Source organism: Anthonomus grandis, chromosome 10, assembly GCF_022605725.1.
Source record: "Anthonomus grandis grandis chromosome 10, icAntGran1.3, whole genome shotgun sequence".
Taxonomy (NCBI): domain Eukaryota; kingdom Metazoa; phylum Arthropoda; class Insecta; order Coleoptera; family Curculionidae; genus Anthonomus; species Anthonomus grandis.
Genome location: NC_065555.1, coordinates 21194558 through 21211974, shown reverse-complemented (window position 1 = coordinate 21211974; position 17417 = coordinate 21194558). Strand labels below are relative to the sequence as shown.

The 17417-nt window shown below is 31.2% G+C and overlaps 1 protein-coding gene across 2 annotated transcripts in view; it reads right to left on the bottom strand.

Annotated features, from left to right (window-relative positions):
• The window catches only part of LOC126741027 (uncharacterized), a 46612-nt gene extending 33829 nt beyond the window's left edge, over positions 1 to 12783 (bottom strand). Inside the window, exon 1 of one of the 2 annotated variants that reach the window (XM_050447293.1) lies at positions 11701 to 12783. In XM_050447293.1, coding sequence (XP_050303250.1) covers positions 11701 to 12674 — 974 coding nt within the window. In that variant the 5' untranslated portion in view covers positions 12675 to 12783. The remainder of the gene's footprint in view (positions 1 to 11700) is intronic. The other variant, XM_050447292.1, reaches the window with a different exon arrangement.
• Positions 12784 to 17417: the final 4634 nt, after the last annotated feature.

Below are 17417 nucleotides of genomic sequence, written 5' to 3'. Positions count from 1 at the left end.
TTTTGGTAATTATGAAACCTTTCATGATATTCTTGATAATTTAACTAGAAACAATAATAATATAAAGCTCATGAAGACTGGAATGTCTGTTTATGGGCCCATTTTTTAAAAGAAATTGCCATTCCACATCAAATCTGTGCTCTTTAAAGATGTTAAGTTGAAAGCCACACAGTATCTTTTCAAAAATATTTTTACTGTAATCGTGAATATTTATACAGTGCGGTTGTTAATTAGACAATTTAGACAATTAAGACAATTAAAATAAATTTTGTTTGTAGAGTTTGTATTTTTCGTCAATGTCAAAAAAAATTACACCTGGAGTAGTAGAGGAAGGAAGAAAATAAAAATGTGAATAATAAGATTTCGAAAGGCTGCCATTTTGCTATGGGTAGAAGTAATGACTTAATATTTTAGAACCATAAAACATTCAGTGGCAGTTTTCAAACCACGTATCGCATGTCCCACTTTTCTATTTAATTTAATTTTTCAAAGTGGCGTCCCGCGGCCATTTTGAAGTTTTGCAAACTGAGCTAGGGACCAACAAGTAGTATTTAGGTTGCTAATGATGTGTGCCTAAATTTCAAATTTTTATATATACCCATTAAAAGAGGAGGGAGGGACAATTAAGAACCTCACTGTACAATACTTTTTACAAATAAGAGAAGAATTACAACTTCTCTATTTATATATACATAATGTGTTACAATTTTAATATATACTCACCATTATTGTATTCATATACATATATTTTTTTTTGACTTGTGTAAAACTTATGGTATGGCATTAATAAATATTTTGTATTTGTATTTAGGTTATGTTAGGAGAGTTCTTCAGTATGCCGCCATAGTTTAGAACATTTTATGAAAATCATCAAATATGTTATAGAATTCAAAACAAGTTTATAATGTAGTTGCCCTTTAAGAGACAAATTAATTAATTTTGATGTCTCTATTGAACTAAAAATGCCTAACATTTTATATTAATAATATTAGAACAAATTATTATCTAAAATCTTCAATGTGTAATGTGCAAATATGGTAGAATATGTACACCTGAAATATATTTTATTATTTCAGGTGTATTATTTCAGGTGTATTATGATTGTATTTTTTTTTTACTTTTTTGTCAACACTATCACATCAGCCAATCGTAGCCATGATGTACATTGTAAAATAGTTTTAAAAAAAGTTTTTTTGGATGTTTTAAATCCTCTAGTATTATATATAAAACTTTTTGTTGTTAGCATGAATAAAGAAATTTTAATTTCACCATTGTCATATTTTATTAAATTAACAGGGAATATCTTATTGTGAACCAATCTACAGATATGGCGATTTCTATAGCAGTCATTTCTTGTTTATGGCTTTTTGTAAAAACATTATTAAAAGAAAAAAAATCTTTCCTTCAAACCCAAACAAAGACAAATGGTCGATAGTGTGTATACAGACTTCTCAAAGGCCTTTGATAGGGTTGGTCATGATCATCTGGTTAGGAAGTTTCGGGCTATGGGCCTTGGTAAGACTTTGGTCGAATTTTGTCGCAGTTTTTTAACTGGACGCACACAGTGGGTCAGGATAATTGATTATATTTCTAATTGTACTAAAGTATATTCAGGCGTGCCTCAAGGCTCGCATATTGGATCCGGTGTTTTTTAACTTGTTGATAAGAGTTGAGTGATGTAATTGTTCATTCAAAGCATCTTGCTTTTGTTGATGATTTTACTGTATAAAGCCATTGAGTCATATCATGATGCTGGGCTACTTCAATTTGATTTAAATAGCGTTGTTGAGTCATGTAATAGCAATAGTCTGGAAGTGAATGTAAAGAAGTGTGTATGTATTTCATTTAGGCTTTCTAATAAAATTATTAATTATCAATACACAATCAATAATGAACGAACTCAGGTCAGTTGATACAGTTATAGATTTAGATGTTCTTTTCAATACCAAGCTAACTTTTTTGGATCTTATTAGCAGGAGTATGCGTAGTCTTGGTTTTATCACTAGAAATAATGTACATCTTTCACCTTACTGTTTCAAATTACTTTATTACTCGTTGGTATGTTCCTTGCTTAAGTATGCGTCTGTAATTTGGCTCCCTTATTATCATTCTCATATTGAACGCCTTGAGGCTGTATGGAGAAGATTCTTAAGATCCTTTGCTTATAGAGCTGAAGTTATCAGTGTTCAGTTTAATATCCCTAATCTTAAAGTCAGGCGGCATTATTCTGATGCTTTAACGTTTTAAAAGATCTTAAATGGTTTATATCATTGTCCTACCGTCTTGGAAGCAATTCCTTTTAACAGCTGTCAAACAAGGATCAACTCCCCTATGTTTCGTTTACCCTCTCATTCGGCCAATTCTGGGTTTCTTTCTCCATTGACTAGGACATTGCGCCTCTTTAATGAAAATAGAATTGAATCCATTTTCCAGCGGCTTACGGTCATTCAAATTAAAAATTATTAATCTTAGACATTAACTGTTTCTTGGATAGTGTTTGTGAAGTTTTTATCCTTGTTAATCATTGGTTTTTCTGAGGTTTTATTTTAGTATATATTTTTCGTTGTTGTAATTTTAGTGTTATAAAAATAAAAATAATAATAATAATAATAATAATAATAATAATAATAATAATAATAATAATAATAATAATAACTGCATAATAGCCAACATGAAATTTAATACCCAGTACGACATGAAGCATTATGCTTCTGACAAGGACTGTCCATCCACCAATTATCACAACACTCCAAAGCCGTACAGATTATGGAGATTAAATGGATAATAAAACTGATAAAGTGTACCAAGAGATCGATAATGTTGATGGGGCTCTTTTATTTGAAAATTTTAATATTAGAGGTAAACAACTCAGTATGCTTCACGTAAATATCCGCAGTATAAGCAAAAATTTTAACAACTCTATGCTAATGTTGGAAGCTTATAATTTGAACTTTGTTGATGTTTTTATTCCTAGTGAAACATTTAGAAATGAAACATTGATTACAGATACCCTCTGCAGATCAATGTAATATAAATGGATACACCACATATTACAACTGTGGAGATTTCAACAAAAACGATGGGGTGATATTACTGGTTAGGTCAAATTTAAACGCTAAATTCACAGCACACAAGCTTTTAAATTCAAGAACGACAATTGGTAGACTAGACTGTGTAAAAAATAATAAAAGAATTTGCATGATAGCAATTTAGAAGACTCCGCCTATCTCTAAAACTGATTTCATTGATCGTTTTTAACTTTATCTAAATAAATCTAAAGATTCTACCAATATCGAAATATTAATTGGTGACACCAACATAAATATTTCAGATGTAAATAATAATGGAAATTTTGAATATCTTTCTACTTTGGCTCAGTTGGGCTGTTTGTCTTTTATAAATTTAACAACAACATTTGATTCTGAAACCTGTCTAGATAATATATCTTTAAAAAAGAAGTTTCAATCTTTCAGATTGGATTGCCATATAACAAACAGATCATGTGCAAATCATTCTTAACATACTACAAGATGAAGTTGTAACTGATACAAAGGCATCTGACAAGATGTTTATGAAACTAAGTCTCAAAGACTACCCACCAGCACTAGAAAACGAATATAAACATTGTAGAAATAAATTACAAAATCTTATTAACAAACAAAAAATAACTATTATCAAGATTTAATGCTTGACAGAGACGAATTTACAAAATAATGTCGCGAACTCTTAACTGTTTCCGGACATTTACGATGTACATCGATGTGACTGAAGTGTAGACAGAACTGGATTGTCGAAGGATGGAGGTATATTGTTAGTTGTTAAACGCGAGTTTAAAATGTTACCTCTGAATTTATCTGATTTGCTTCAAAATGTAAATTCTATCGAGGTGCGCAATTGTCCTTTGACCATTTAATGTGCTTAGTATTTATTGTCTATATACCTCCTGCTAGTAGCAAATGGGTTTATGATATAGTGTACGATTACATTGAAACAATGCAATATTTGTGTGACAAGAAAATAATTATAATGATTGATTTTAATATCCCCAATTTTCTTAGTCACCAGGATGACTCTATTGTGAGATCAACTTTGGCATTTATGAATATAATGGAATTCGTACATTGTAATAACGTCCTTAACGTCAATGGAAGAATTCTGGATTTAGTGATAACCAATTTGTCTGAGTGTGAAGTTCATTTGAGTAGTTTTTCTTTTGTTGAATGTGATTCTTATCATCCTTCATTAATTTTGAATTTTAAGGGTAAATTACCTCAGACTAATAATTTCACCCACAATTTACTAGTACAGAATTGTTTCAATTTTAGACGTGCTAATTATCCCACGTTATATAGCTTAATTGAAGCTGCTCACTGGCAGAAGGTGTTTGCCTCTTTAGATCCTAATGTATCTTGCAACAACTTTTAGAGTAAGTACACTTAATGAAATATTTCATAGAGCAGTTCCGCTCAAAATCGTTAAAAAATATAAATTTCCAGTCTGGTTTAATTCTGATATCATAAAAAATATCAAACTAAAGAATTTAATTCTGAAAAAACTCAAGAAATATAGAACTTATTATTATGAAAATCATTAAAATAGTTCGATGCAATAGTAAAGAACAAATTAGGATTGCTTTTTTAGAATTTTCTGACAGCCAAAAATCGAATTAATGTAGACTTCTCCGATTTTTGGAACTATGTGCAGAATAAAAAAGGAATTTCACGTATTCCCAGAGCAATGCTTTTTCACGATCATACAATAAAAGATCCACAGCAAACTGTTGATGCATTTGGAATTTTCTTTCAAAGCGTATATATTGAGTCCGACACATCTAGTATTAATGTTGGTATTGAATCGATCCAGACTATTAACAACTCTCTAAATTGCTCTTATAATTTTTCGGAAGATGAAATTGTCACCGCCTCTAATAAACTAAAAAGTAATTTGACCTCCGGTACCGAAGGAGTAGCAAGTCTTGTCGTTAGAGATTGTATTCGCGTTTTGTCAGGGCCTATTGCTCACATATTTAATCTTATCTTGTCTTCAACAGTATTTCTCGATAAATGGAAGACTGCAAGAATATCCCCGATACTCAAAAAGGGACCGATGAGCGACATTCAAAATTACAGAGCTATATCGTTTATTATGTTATTTCTCCAAACTTTTTGAAATAGTTCTTTATAATAGAATATATGCCCATGTTAAATTAGACATAGCACCTAATCAATTTGGTTTCGTCAAAAATTGCTCCTGTACAGTAAACTTGGCTTGCCTAAATAAGTATTTGTGTGAGCAGGATAATAGAGGTCAGGTTGATTTTCAACATTCAACATTTTTTGGTTTTTCTAAGGATTTAGTTGCTTTAATAAAATCTTACTTACGAGGTTGTAAACAATTTGTTGAATATGAAGGCTTTAAGTCTCCTATATATGAAGTGTGCTCGGGAGTTCCGCAAGGATCTAATTTGGGCCCACTTCTCTTTTTATTGTTTATAAACGATCTTGCCAAATTACTGTCTTGTCAGAGTTTACTGTTTGTGGATGATATAAAATTGTTCACAAAAATACATACTGAAGACGATAGCAAATTCCTTCAAATCTTAATAAAGTAGAGCATTGTTGCAATATCAATAGACTACATTTAAATGTTAATAAATATTCTCTGTTATTAAATAAAGTTTCTCTGGTTTAGAGAGAAAGGTGTCTTTCCACCCAGAGGTTTGGATAGTCAATTATACTTAAATAAATTTAATATTATACCCTTAGCAAAAAGAAGAGAAATTCATAACAAATTTTTTGATCAAAAATAAAATATGTGGCAAAACCAATTTGCCTTTCTTGAAGGGAGTAGTACAGTTGATGCTCTTTATAATTCAACAAAGTTGCTTACTTCTAACAATATAACTCGAGCCTCTTGGGAAATTATTAACTCAATCATGAACTCAAGTCGCTGTGTTCCTAATTTGGTTACTGATAATGGAAAGAAAGTTACTGGCAACCTCATTATTGCTAATACCTTTAATTTAAAATTTTTAAATATTTCTTTGTAGAGTCAGTGCGAAAGATCACAGGTAATTTTCATGCACCCATGGGTAGGAATGTGGCTTTCAACAGTTTATCCCAATCTCTTTTTCTATTTCCTCATTCCATTTCACTGAAGGTGAAACACTTGAGATTATAAAATCTTTCTCCAGGAAAAAGTCATCCGGTGTAAATGAGCTACCTTGTTACTTATTGTTAGCATGTGCTGAGCATATTTTCTCTCCACTTACCTATCTTCTGAATTTATCATTTTAGTTTGGATATTTTCCTAAAGACCTAAAAACGGCTGTTGTCATACCTCTTCATAAAAAGGGGGAGACAGCAGAAGTGAGTAATTATAGGCCTATTGCTCTGATACCATTAATCATGCTTTACTATTAAATAAGATCTTACATTATGGTATAAGAGGTCTGGCTTATAAATGGCTTGAATCATATGTGACAGAACCCAGGCTGTTAGATTGAAAGTTAGTGGTCAGGTGACCATATCTGATTGGGCAACTATCATCACTGGGGTTCCACAGGGTAGTGTTCTTAGGCCCATTTTGTTTTTACTTTTTATTAATGACTTGCCTCTCCTGGTTAATGACAGCTACATAACACTCTTTGCCCGACGGTACATCAGCAGTTGGCTTGGCTACTGACTATCAGTCTATCCACTTAAAAGCCACCAAGTGTATAGCTGATATTGCGGGGTGGTGCCAGAAAAATGGTCTTTATTTGAATAGTTTGAAAACCAATTTCATAGTTTTAACTCCGATTCAAGCTATTCAGGACCGGAGCTTACCTCTTAGAGAGGAGTCATCAAGTAGCATCATCCAACAACACTCAGCCAAGTTCTTGGAAATTGTAATTGATAGACATCTATTGTGGGATCCTCAGGTGGAATCTGTGTTGTAGATTGTCCCGTAGCAATTATGCCATCTTGCAGCCATGAGCTTATGTAGATGCATATACACTTAAAAGCTTTTATTATGCCTCAGTGCATTCCACTTTATCCTATGCCTTATTAGCTTGGGGTAATTCCTCCAGTATTGGGAAAGTGCTAATAAATCAAAAGCATATTGTACATACGATGTTTAGACTTTCCTTCAGAGAAACTTGCTGTGGTACTTTTAAAAAAGAACTATCCTAACTATAATTAATATCTATATCTTGGAGTGTGCATGTCAAGTACATAAAAATCTTTCCAACCACATTAGATCTGGAGATCTTAATTTTTATAAAACTTGAAATGCAGATAAAATAAGATAAAATGCAGATGGTAAGAATTATTATTAACTTAAGTGAGTTATTGAAATTGGCATCCTTCAAGGAACTGTGCTTGGTCCAATCTTATTTATAATATACCTGAATGCTCTTCTTAAAGAAAATATCAATGGTAAAATAATTTCCTACACTGACGACACAGCACTCATTTTTTTTGTGAAAACTGGCGAGAGAATGCTATGGCAGGCCTTAAAATAATTAAAAATTGGTTAAATACAGTTAAACTATCCCTAAATTTGACCAAAACAACTTACATAGCATTTTGCTAACAGACCTAACTTTGCTGGTATATTAGTGGGGGACTGCAATATGCAAGAAGTAGTACAGGGTGGCCAAATAAGAATGCGAGGTACTGTATCTGGGAAACTATTCATCGTAGAAGCTTGCGATAAAAAAATTTATTACTAAAATGGCCAAGAGAATGACCTGGAAAATATTCTCAAGTTTCTAAAATGGCCGCTAGGGGACGCAACTGCAATCTTAAATCTAGAAAACTGATGTTTCTGTAAATTTTGCTGAATTAACCTAACAAAAAAATTGCTGTTTATTAAAGTAGAGACTAATCCGAACCTTTTTTATTTGAATAGTTTTGCTGTATCTCTAAAAATAAAGTGGTGGGGGGTGTTCAAAAGTTGGCTTAAAACACACCCTGTATACTAAAAACGCCTTAGCCGATTTTATCAAACTTGGGCTAGTTGAAAAGAGCTATTATTAAGCTACGAATATTATTATATTTCATGTTTTTTTAGTTTTACATCTCGCCGCTAGAGGGCTTTTTTCGGCTTTCTGACACAAATGACTAATTTTCTCAAAAAACTTAAATGCAATGGTATAAATTTTTTTATACAAAAAAATAGCTTAATGACGCCTAAATATGCTTGCGAAAACCGCATCTTAATATCTTCATCTTAACCTAAAATTTAGGCCAAAGAGAATTTTATATGGAAATCCCTTAATATTTATAAAAACTACAAAATAATTTATTTCGAATTTCTTTTATAATGTAAGTTGTGGCCCTATAAAGGACCGATTTTAAAAAGAAAGGGTTTTAATGCCCCCGTAAATGCTCGAAATGCTGACCATCACGCTCTATGCATTGCTGAAGCCTCTCATGGGTAGATAGAACTGCAGCTTCAATTTCGGCTCTCGGTATGGTATGTATTGCATTACGAATGCGGTTTTTCATATCTTCTCTAGTCGTAGGCTGAGTCTGAAATACAATGTCCTTTAACCGCCCCCATAAATAGAAATCAAGACAGGTTAAGTCTGGGGATCGCGGAGGCCATGGAAACAGGCTTCCTCTTCCAATCCACCGCTGTTGAAAAATGTTATTAATATGCTCTCGCACATTCCTAGCAAAATGTGCTGGACAACCATCCAACTGCAAAAACAAATTTTGCCGGACTTCCAGTGGCACATCTTCCAGCAACAACGGTAATTGATTTACCAAAAAGTCAAAAAAAACATTGCCATTTAGAGATTGCTCAAAAAAATATGGTCCAATAATGTTGCCTCCAAGTATACCACACCACACATTTAAACTCCAGCGCCCTTGGTGCTGAACTTCACGCAACCAATGCGGATTTTCTGCAGACCAATAATGCATGTTATGCAGGTTGACTCTACCGTCACTATTAAATGTGGCTTCATCGGTCCAAAGAATTTTAAATAAAAAATCTCTGTCCTCGCGTATCATGCCTAATATCCAATGACAATAGTCCAACCTACGGTCAAAGTCTGCTTCTTCCAATGCCTGATGTAAATTAACATGATATGGGTGCATTCTATAAATATATAAAAAAAAGCTAAACTTAAATAAATCCATATATGGCGATGGCTATTAGAATTTACCTATTGTCCTTCAAAATATTTTGATTCGTTGTTCTTGATATGCCTAATTCAAGGGATAATGCTCTTGTGCTAACATGAGGATTTCCTTCAATATATCCCAGTACGCTCTTAATATTGTCCACATTTCTTCTAATTCTTGGCCGTTGAAACCTAGGCCGAAAACTACCATTGGCTCGTAAGTTCGCCACTAATCGGGGAAAAAATCTAATATCGCAAGGACTTCGATTTGGATTTCGAGCAGCATAAACTCTTTTTGCTACTGCAGCATTTTGAAGACATTCAAAATAAACCGCAAGCATATCAACAGCTTCATCGTTCGTAAAACGCATTTTGCAAAAACAAAAAATGCTCAAGTAACGTAAAACTTTTGAAAACTTACTATTGACAATTTGAGGAATGTTTATAATTTGAGTAGACATTTGTTTTGTTGCATTCCATGGCCTGCTTTCTAATAATCATTTTTTTCGTATTATATCCATAGTGAATATATAACATAAAATAGGTCTGATTTTTGATATAAGCATTATTAATACTTACCTTTTAGTGATATTAGGTAATATTTTCAAAAATGGTAAATTTTGTTTTCAAAAGTAGTGAATTTTAAAAAATTCCAAAATAATTAGTATAAAAAAATTAAAATTTAAGGGTATAAAATATTCTTTGGCCTATATTTTAGGTTAGGAACAAGATATCGAGTTGCGGTTTTCGCAAGATTATTTAGACATCATTTAGCTATTTTTCTATGAAAAAAAAATCATATCAACGTATTTAAGTTTTTTGAGAAAATTAGTCATTTGTGTCAGAAAGCCGAAAAAAGCCCTCTAGCGGCGAGATGTAAAACTAAAAAAACATGAAATATAATAATATTCGTAGCTTAATAATAGCTCTTCTCAACTAGCCCAAGTTTGATAAAATCGGCTAAGGCGTTTTTAGTATACAGGGTGTGTTTTAAGCCAACTTTTGAACACCCCCCACCACTTTATTTTTAGAGATACAGCAAAACTATTCAAATAAAAAAGGTTCGGATTAGTCTCTACTTTAATAATCAGCTATTTTTTTGTTAGGTTAATTCTGCAAAATTTACAGAAACATCAGTTTTCTAGATTCAAGATTGCAGTTGCGCCCCCTAGCGGCCATTTTAGAAACTTGAAAATATTTTCCAGGTCATTCTCTTGGCCATTTTAGTAATAAATTTTTTTGTCGCAAGCTTCTACGATGAATAGTTTCCCAGATACAGTACCTCGCATTCTTATTTGGCCACCCTGTACATACTAAATATTTTGGACTCATGCCGGACAGACATTTGAAATTGAACTTTCACATAGACTATTAAAATTTATCCAACTAAATTAGAAAAATTATATATAAATTTTACATATAGGAAAACTTGTGTTATAATTTACACAGCTTTTGTTGAATCTGTTATCCAATAAGGTTTTGTTGTATGGGGTGGATTATACGGACCATCACATTGAATATTTCTCAAAAATGTATACTTAAAATAATATTTAAAAGGGATGAAAGGTATCCATCTAGATTGCTATTCTCTTAGGACATTGTCAATATAATATGATTGTATATCAATACAATCTGCACACTTATACACAAACAAAAGTCAAAGAATGTTGTGATAGTACATTCATTTTATCATAGTTATTATGGTTCAGCTATTGAGGTATGGGTTTGTGATATTTGTGTTTTAACAGTAGAAACTTAATATTGTATGAATAAGAAAGAAAGAATAATTGATTTTCATTTATGACACATACAGGTGTTCTCACCTAGGCGGCATATGAAACTTAGCAACTTATACTATACTACACTAACAATAATATACTGTAAAGGGTTATTCTAATTATTTTCTGAAATATATTATTAATATTATATTATTATGTGACATCTATTTCATCAAACAAATTGGGAATTTGTTGTCAAATGAAAAAATATGGAACTGCATAATCCTTGTCAAATTATTTCTTATAGACCTATGTTTGGAACCTTTGGTATGACACCCAAATTACAAAAAAGCCTTACCACTAATCAAAACTCTTTATTTTACTCTTGACACATAATTCACTAACAATGTAAGCAGCTTTGGGAGAAGACTCAAGCCTCACTCAAAAGTCTTTATATCTAATCTTCTCACAAAGATACTAACATTTATTTGTGAAAAACATGTTGTGAACTCGACAGTTTCAATATTATGATCTTTAAATGGCAATAAATTTATAGCTTCAGTTATATTTTGTTTATATTATAATTTCTTTTTAGATGAGATATTGTGTCATAATTTAACTGACTGACCTAGAAAAACAATTTTGACCTTCTTGTAGGCCAGTGATCACTGGGTTTCATTAATTTGGTACAATTTTTTCACTTTAGCTTGTCTTGTTTAACAAAATTCCATAAATACTACTAAGGGTTAAAATACACTTGATTCGTCATATTATCAGAAACTATTATTTAATTATTCATTGAAAACACATATTTCCAATTTATGAAAGTTATATAAGAATACTATGATAGTGAGTTACACTTACCTAGCATTTGCATCAGGTACATCTGATTCTGGAATTTTAGTAATGGGCTTAACTGCAGCACCTGGGAGAACTGAATTTACCTTAGGCGGATTACTTTCTTGGGGTTTGGCAGATTGTTTGTTGGTTTGTTCTAATACTGTCTCTTTAGAAGTGTGTTGAGAAAGAGTGGGAAGTGATTCAGAAATTTGAGTCATGTTACTGTTTACAGCAGTTAAATTAGCAAACCCCATCGTATTATTTTTTTGGTTTGTCTTAACTTTTGAAATGTCTGCTTGTGAAATGGAATTAGCCTCAGAATTAGTAAGTATACTATGTTGCATCTTAGCTTTAGCCAAAAATTTGTTCATATCAAAAGATGCAAAAAAATATGCATATTTGCATATTTCATATGTTATAGCTTCATTTTGTTTAAGCCCACCACAGGTTAATACGCAGTTCATTGGTTCTAAAATTTTGGATACATTGTGCTCAGTTTTATTGGTTAAGTGATGTGCTAGACTATTGTTAGACATACAGATTGTTGAAATATCAAAAAAAGAAATTGCTTTACTTGTAGGAATTAGACCAGAATATTGAAGACCAGTAGGTTGATCTAATCTCTTGCAAAAATAATTCATGCTCTCATAAAGGAGTAAGCACTGCTCAATACTTGAGTTGTTTAGGGAATCTGTGGTTGATATTTCCATCCAATTAACACATTGCTTGGTGAATATGTCATTGAGGGTATGGAACAATTCTGTTTTGTTTAATTGTGGACATTTTTCTTTTATGACATCAAACATTGATACTGCTTCATTTTGCTTCTCAATTGCAGCACCACTGATGAGTGCTGCTGAGAAAATTATTAGTATTGCACTTGTCCACATATTCATAATCTTATAGGGTATTTTCATGTAGGCAAGTTCAAGGGAAAAAATATCCTTTTTATAAAAGTAAGTACTTCTTATTCTGAATCCCTCTTCAACGCACTTCATCAAACAGCAGAGTTGACCTAAGTAGTAACTTATAAATTATATATATATATACCAATGATATTAATTATTGTCAGTTTTGTTTATAAAAATGTTGATGTAATGTAAACTGTCACTCTTGCTGTCAGATGCTGTCCAAACATAAACCGATTTTAGGCGAATAACCAAAGCGTTTTGGTTTTTACCAATTTGCAATTGGTATTTACCAAACCGTTTAGGTGCTCTTGGTTTTTAAGAAGTGACGTCATCAATCTACTGTCAAAGTTGTCACCAAACATTAGCGGTAAATACCCAACTGCCTAGTAGTTTTTCATTTTTGGTTATTTGGAATACCAAAATATTCTTAAACAAAAAAATAATAAAAATAAAGTCTGAATTTATATACGTTGTACTCCATTAGCCTAAGTTCTGTTGAAGGCACTTTATTAGAAGGAATATACTTCTCCTTTATAGCAAAAATTATTTCTTGCGTTTCAGATATAAGGGATTGCCGTAAATATTTTAAAACCAACACGAAATTTTCATTAAAACAAAACGACAGCCAGTAAGCACATAACATAAGTCTTATTCTTGGATTAGCAATATCAGCATTGCAAATAGAGTTGGTCATCATGGATAATCAAATTATTGTAACAAAAAATACTTCCAAAACAACAAAACATAGATCCTAAATAATGTCCAAATAAACGAAATTAGAAATTATAGGAACTACACACACAAAAAATAAATACAAGAGATTAGGAAATATGATTACATATTTATAAAGGAATATTATGTAAGAAATGAGAATGCAGTACACAAAATAAAGATGTTTTTGTTTATTATTTTCTATTTATAATCAATAAACACTGGTTAAACCAAAACCTTTACACGAAAACAAGCTGTGACGTCAATGTAGTTGTTTGGCGTGTAAAAACCAAGGATAACCGCGGTAATTACTAATAAATAGTGGTTATCCGCCTAAAATCGGTTATAGCCGATTTTCAGCGTGGAATGGTTCTTAGTTGGTATTTACCAATGCGTTTCTGCGATTCTGTACTGGGATTCTAAAATTACGATTCGACATGATTACTCGATATGACTCTAAATAAAATTTTCAATCGTGAGTGTCTTGCGGATTGCCTAGTTTTTAACGATTTGTCGACGACACGCTTGGGTATATCGTATATAACAGACGATATAGCTTCTTCCTTATTTAATACGTGCATAATGTGTCAGCATCATTTTTTAAATGTATTTGTTTAATTTCACATCAGGTTCATTTGTATATCAAGAAGCTTTCTTAAACACAACAACTTTTTTTGTTTCCTAGAAGAAACTTCTTCTAGAAAATATATTTATTTTCACAATATATCAGTTATTACAATAGAATGATATTATTTAATTATTTCAAAAATTAAACTATAGCTATATCTAATACAAGTCTTAGTACTCAACACCTAGATGTAAAAACATCTGTATGTGCGTAGTAAAGTTTTCTAATAATTTGTTACATTTATTTGTAATATTATTCTACACCGTGAAAACCAAAACAAAAACAATTCTACTATAACAATTTGCATATACAATCAAAAGATTAGTAATGTTAACATCATAGATCTCCTAAATCTACTCAAATAGACATAAAATCACAAAAACTAGTTAAAAATCCTTACAAACTGATGGTGATTTTCAAAGATTACATTCTTTGTTAGTAATTTAAATCTTTTCATTCTAGAACATATTTTTACCTCTCTTGGTAATAAGTTATAAAGTTTTGGGCCAAAGTAGTTTATATACCTCAGATTAAGATTATTTAAACTTGTCGGAATTTTTATGTGCTCGTGATATCTAGCTCTTGTTTCATAGGAATGATCTATCAAAATCTTTAAGTTAGGTTGAGTGTGTATATAGGAACATGTTGTAAGTATATATAACGATCTAATATCTAGAATATCTTTATTAAAAAGCAAATGAGAAGGATATAAACGGTTTTTCTTAAGAATTATTTTTAAAATGTACTTCTGTATTATATTTAACTTATATAAGCTGTTATTATAAAGTCCTCCCCACACCAGTATTCCGTATTTTAAAATTGACTCTACAAATGCTTTATAAATGATAGTGAGTGTTTTTTTATTCAAAAATTCTCTTAGCAAGTAAAATTTATGAACAAGTTTTCGGACTTTGTTGGAGACATGATCAATATGTGTTTTCCACTTTAAATTTTTGTCGATTATAATACCGAGATATTTTGTAGATGAGGTCTCCTTAATGCAATCATCATTAAATAAAATCGAGGTATACTCAGGTCTATTTACACTAGTCAAAGAAAAAGCTATGTAATTAGTTTTTGATAAATTCAAAGTTAGTTTAGAAGTTTCTAGCCAGTTTTTTATTTCTACCAATATGTTCATGGATTTGTCCCTTATGCCTTCCCAAGAATCTCCCGAAACAACAATTGCCGTGTCATCAGCATAAGATACTGTTAACCCATCAATCTGTAATTTTAAAAAGGAGTTTAAATATGTTATAAATAATATCGGGCCTAAGACCGTTCCTTGAGGAATGCCAATTTTTATTTTTCGTTTTTCACTCAACACATTATTTAGCCTTACCATCTGATATCGCTCCGACAGATAACTAGAGAAGAGCTGAAGGGCTCTTCCCCTTATTCCATATCTTTCAAGTACATTGAGAAGATCCCTATGAGGGACGGTATCAAATGCCTTGGCAAGATCCAAAAATACCGCTAAACACCTTTTATTTGAGTTTAAATTATTTACAACCTCAGTTATTAACCTATGCATCGCATCTTCTGTACTACATGCCTCAACAAATCCAAATTGGTTTGTGGATAAAACATTGTTTAGTTTAAAAAAGTTTATTATTCTATGTTTTATGCATTTTTCACAAATTTTTGAAAAGCTACTAATGAGGCTGACAGGTCGATAATTATTTATTAAGGTTTTGGTACCTTTTTTGTGAATGGGAGTTACAATTGTAATTTTAAATTGTGAAGGTATTTCACCTGTTTCTAAAATTAAATTTAGTATATGTAAAAGTGGGTTTATAATTTCTAAATAGGTCTTTTTTATAAGATCGGCCCTTATACCATCATGTCCAGGGGAGCTATTCGTTTTTAGTTCTGAGATGTATTTTATTAGTTCATTTTTTGTTATTGGGATTAGGTAAACGGAGTTTGTTATTGGAGGCTCCAATTGTTGAACATATTGTGGTGGTGGAATTGCTTTTTCCATGTCAACCCCTATATTAATGTAGTACTCATTACAATAATTAGATGCCTCAAGTGGACTACTGAAATTTGCATTATTTTTATTCTTTATATTTAGAAAAGTGTCTTTGTTATTACAATTTTCATAAGTGGCATCTTTGATTATTTCGTAAAGTTTTTTCATGTTATTTTTGTTAATTTCTATTTGACTTTTGTAATATTGATTTTTTTGTTTATGTATAAGTTTGTTTAAATTATTTCTATAGTCTTTATATGTTTTTTCTAGAATGGGACAATAATTTTTTGATAATTTTTTCTTCATTTTATCCCTTGTTCTGATTGAGGTAATAATACCATTAGTAATCCATGCTTTAATTTTTTTGTATTTTGGATTTTTTAGAATATAAGTTTTTGTTGCATCTGCTAACAACTGTTGGTATTTTTCTAAAAAAATGTTTGTAGCAATTTCAGAGTTATTTTCATTTAATACAATTGACCAATCAAAATTCTGTAGAAGCTGTTTAAATTTAGAGATATCAATTTTACTTCTTTTTTTCTGTGTTGATGTTAAATTTTCCTTTGGTTCTTTTTGGCTTATATGAAGTATTATTGGGCTATGATCTGTGATGTCCTCTTCTATAATATAAGATTCAAAACATAATATATTGGACTTTAATTTTTGATTTATAAACAAATGATCAAGGCAACTTTTTGAAATATTTCTTGTTACTGAATTAATGTATGACTGAAAACCAAGAGCATTCATCATAACATGATAACTTGCTACTTGGTTATCATCTTTTTCTAATAAATTTATATTAATGTCTCCCACAAAAATCGCTATGTTCGAAAATTTTATTGTTTCCAGAAAACAGTGTAAATCACTTATAAAATTAGACTTAGGGGGTGGTTTATATGTTGCTGTTAGGCCAATAGAATAACCATTTATTTCAAAATTTATTCGGCTTACTGTTGCCATAGAATTCGGCAATAGAGTAAAAGAAAACTCCACATTGAAATGTTCTTTGACAAGTATAACCACACATAGTTTGCTTCATTATAAAAAACATTATACCCCGGAATGTTACAATGGTCTACTGTTGCGATTTGATAGGTTTCAGTTAGTACAATGACATCTATATTTTGCAATTTATAAGTTTCTAAAAAAGTGATTAGGTTGTCAATATTCTTATATAGGCTTCTAATATTAAAATGAATTAAACTTATTAAACATTTTTTATTTTTAAGACATTCTAATCTCTTTTCGTCCACCATTTCCCCTTGAACGTCACTTTCCATACTTAGTTCCTCTAAAATAGCATCTTGGTTGTTAAGTACCATTTATTTATGAATAGTCAATTTTACTTCTCAAAATTCCTATTTGATATTTCAAAGTTGGACATTCCTTGTCGAGAGCTGAGTGATCCGTTTTGAATTTAAGCTTGTATTTCTGGTTAGCAACCGTACAATTTATACATAGTTTTAACTGTTGGTTACATTCCCGTGTGCTATGGTTTCCAGCACATTTTCCA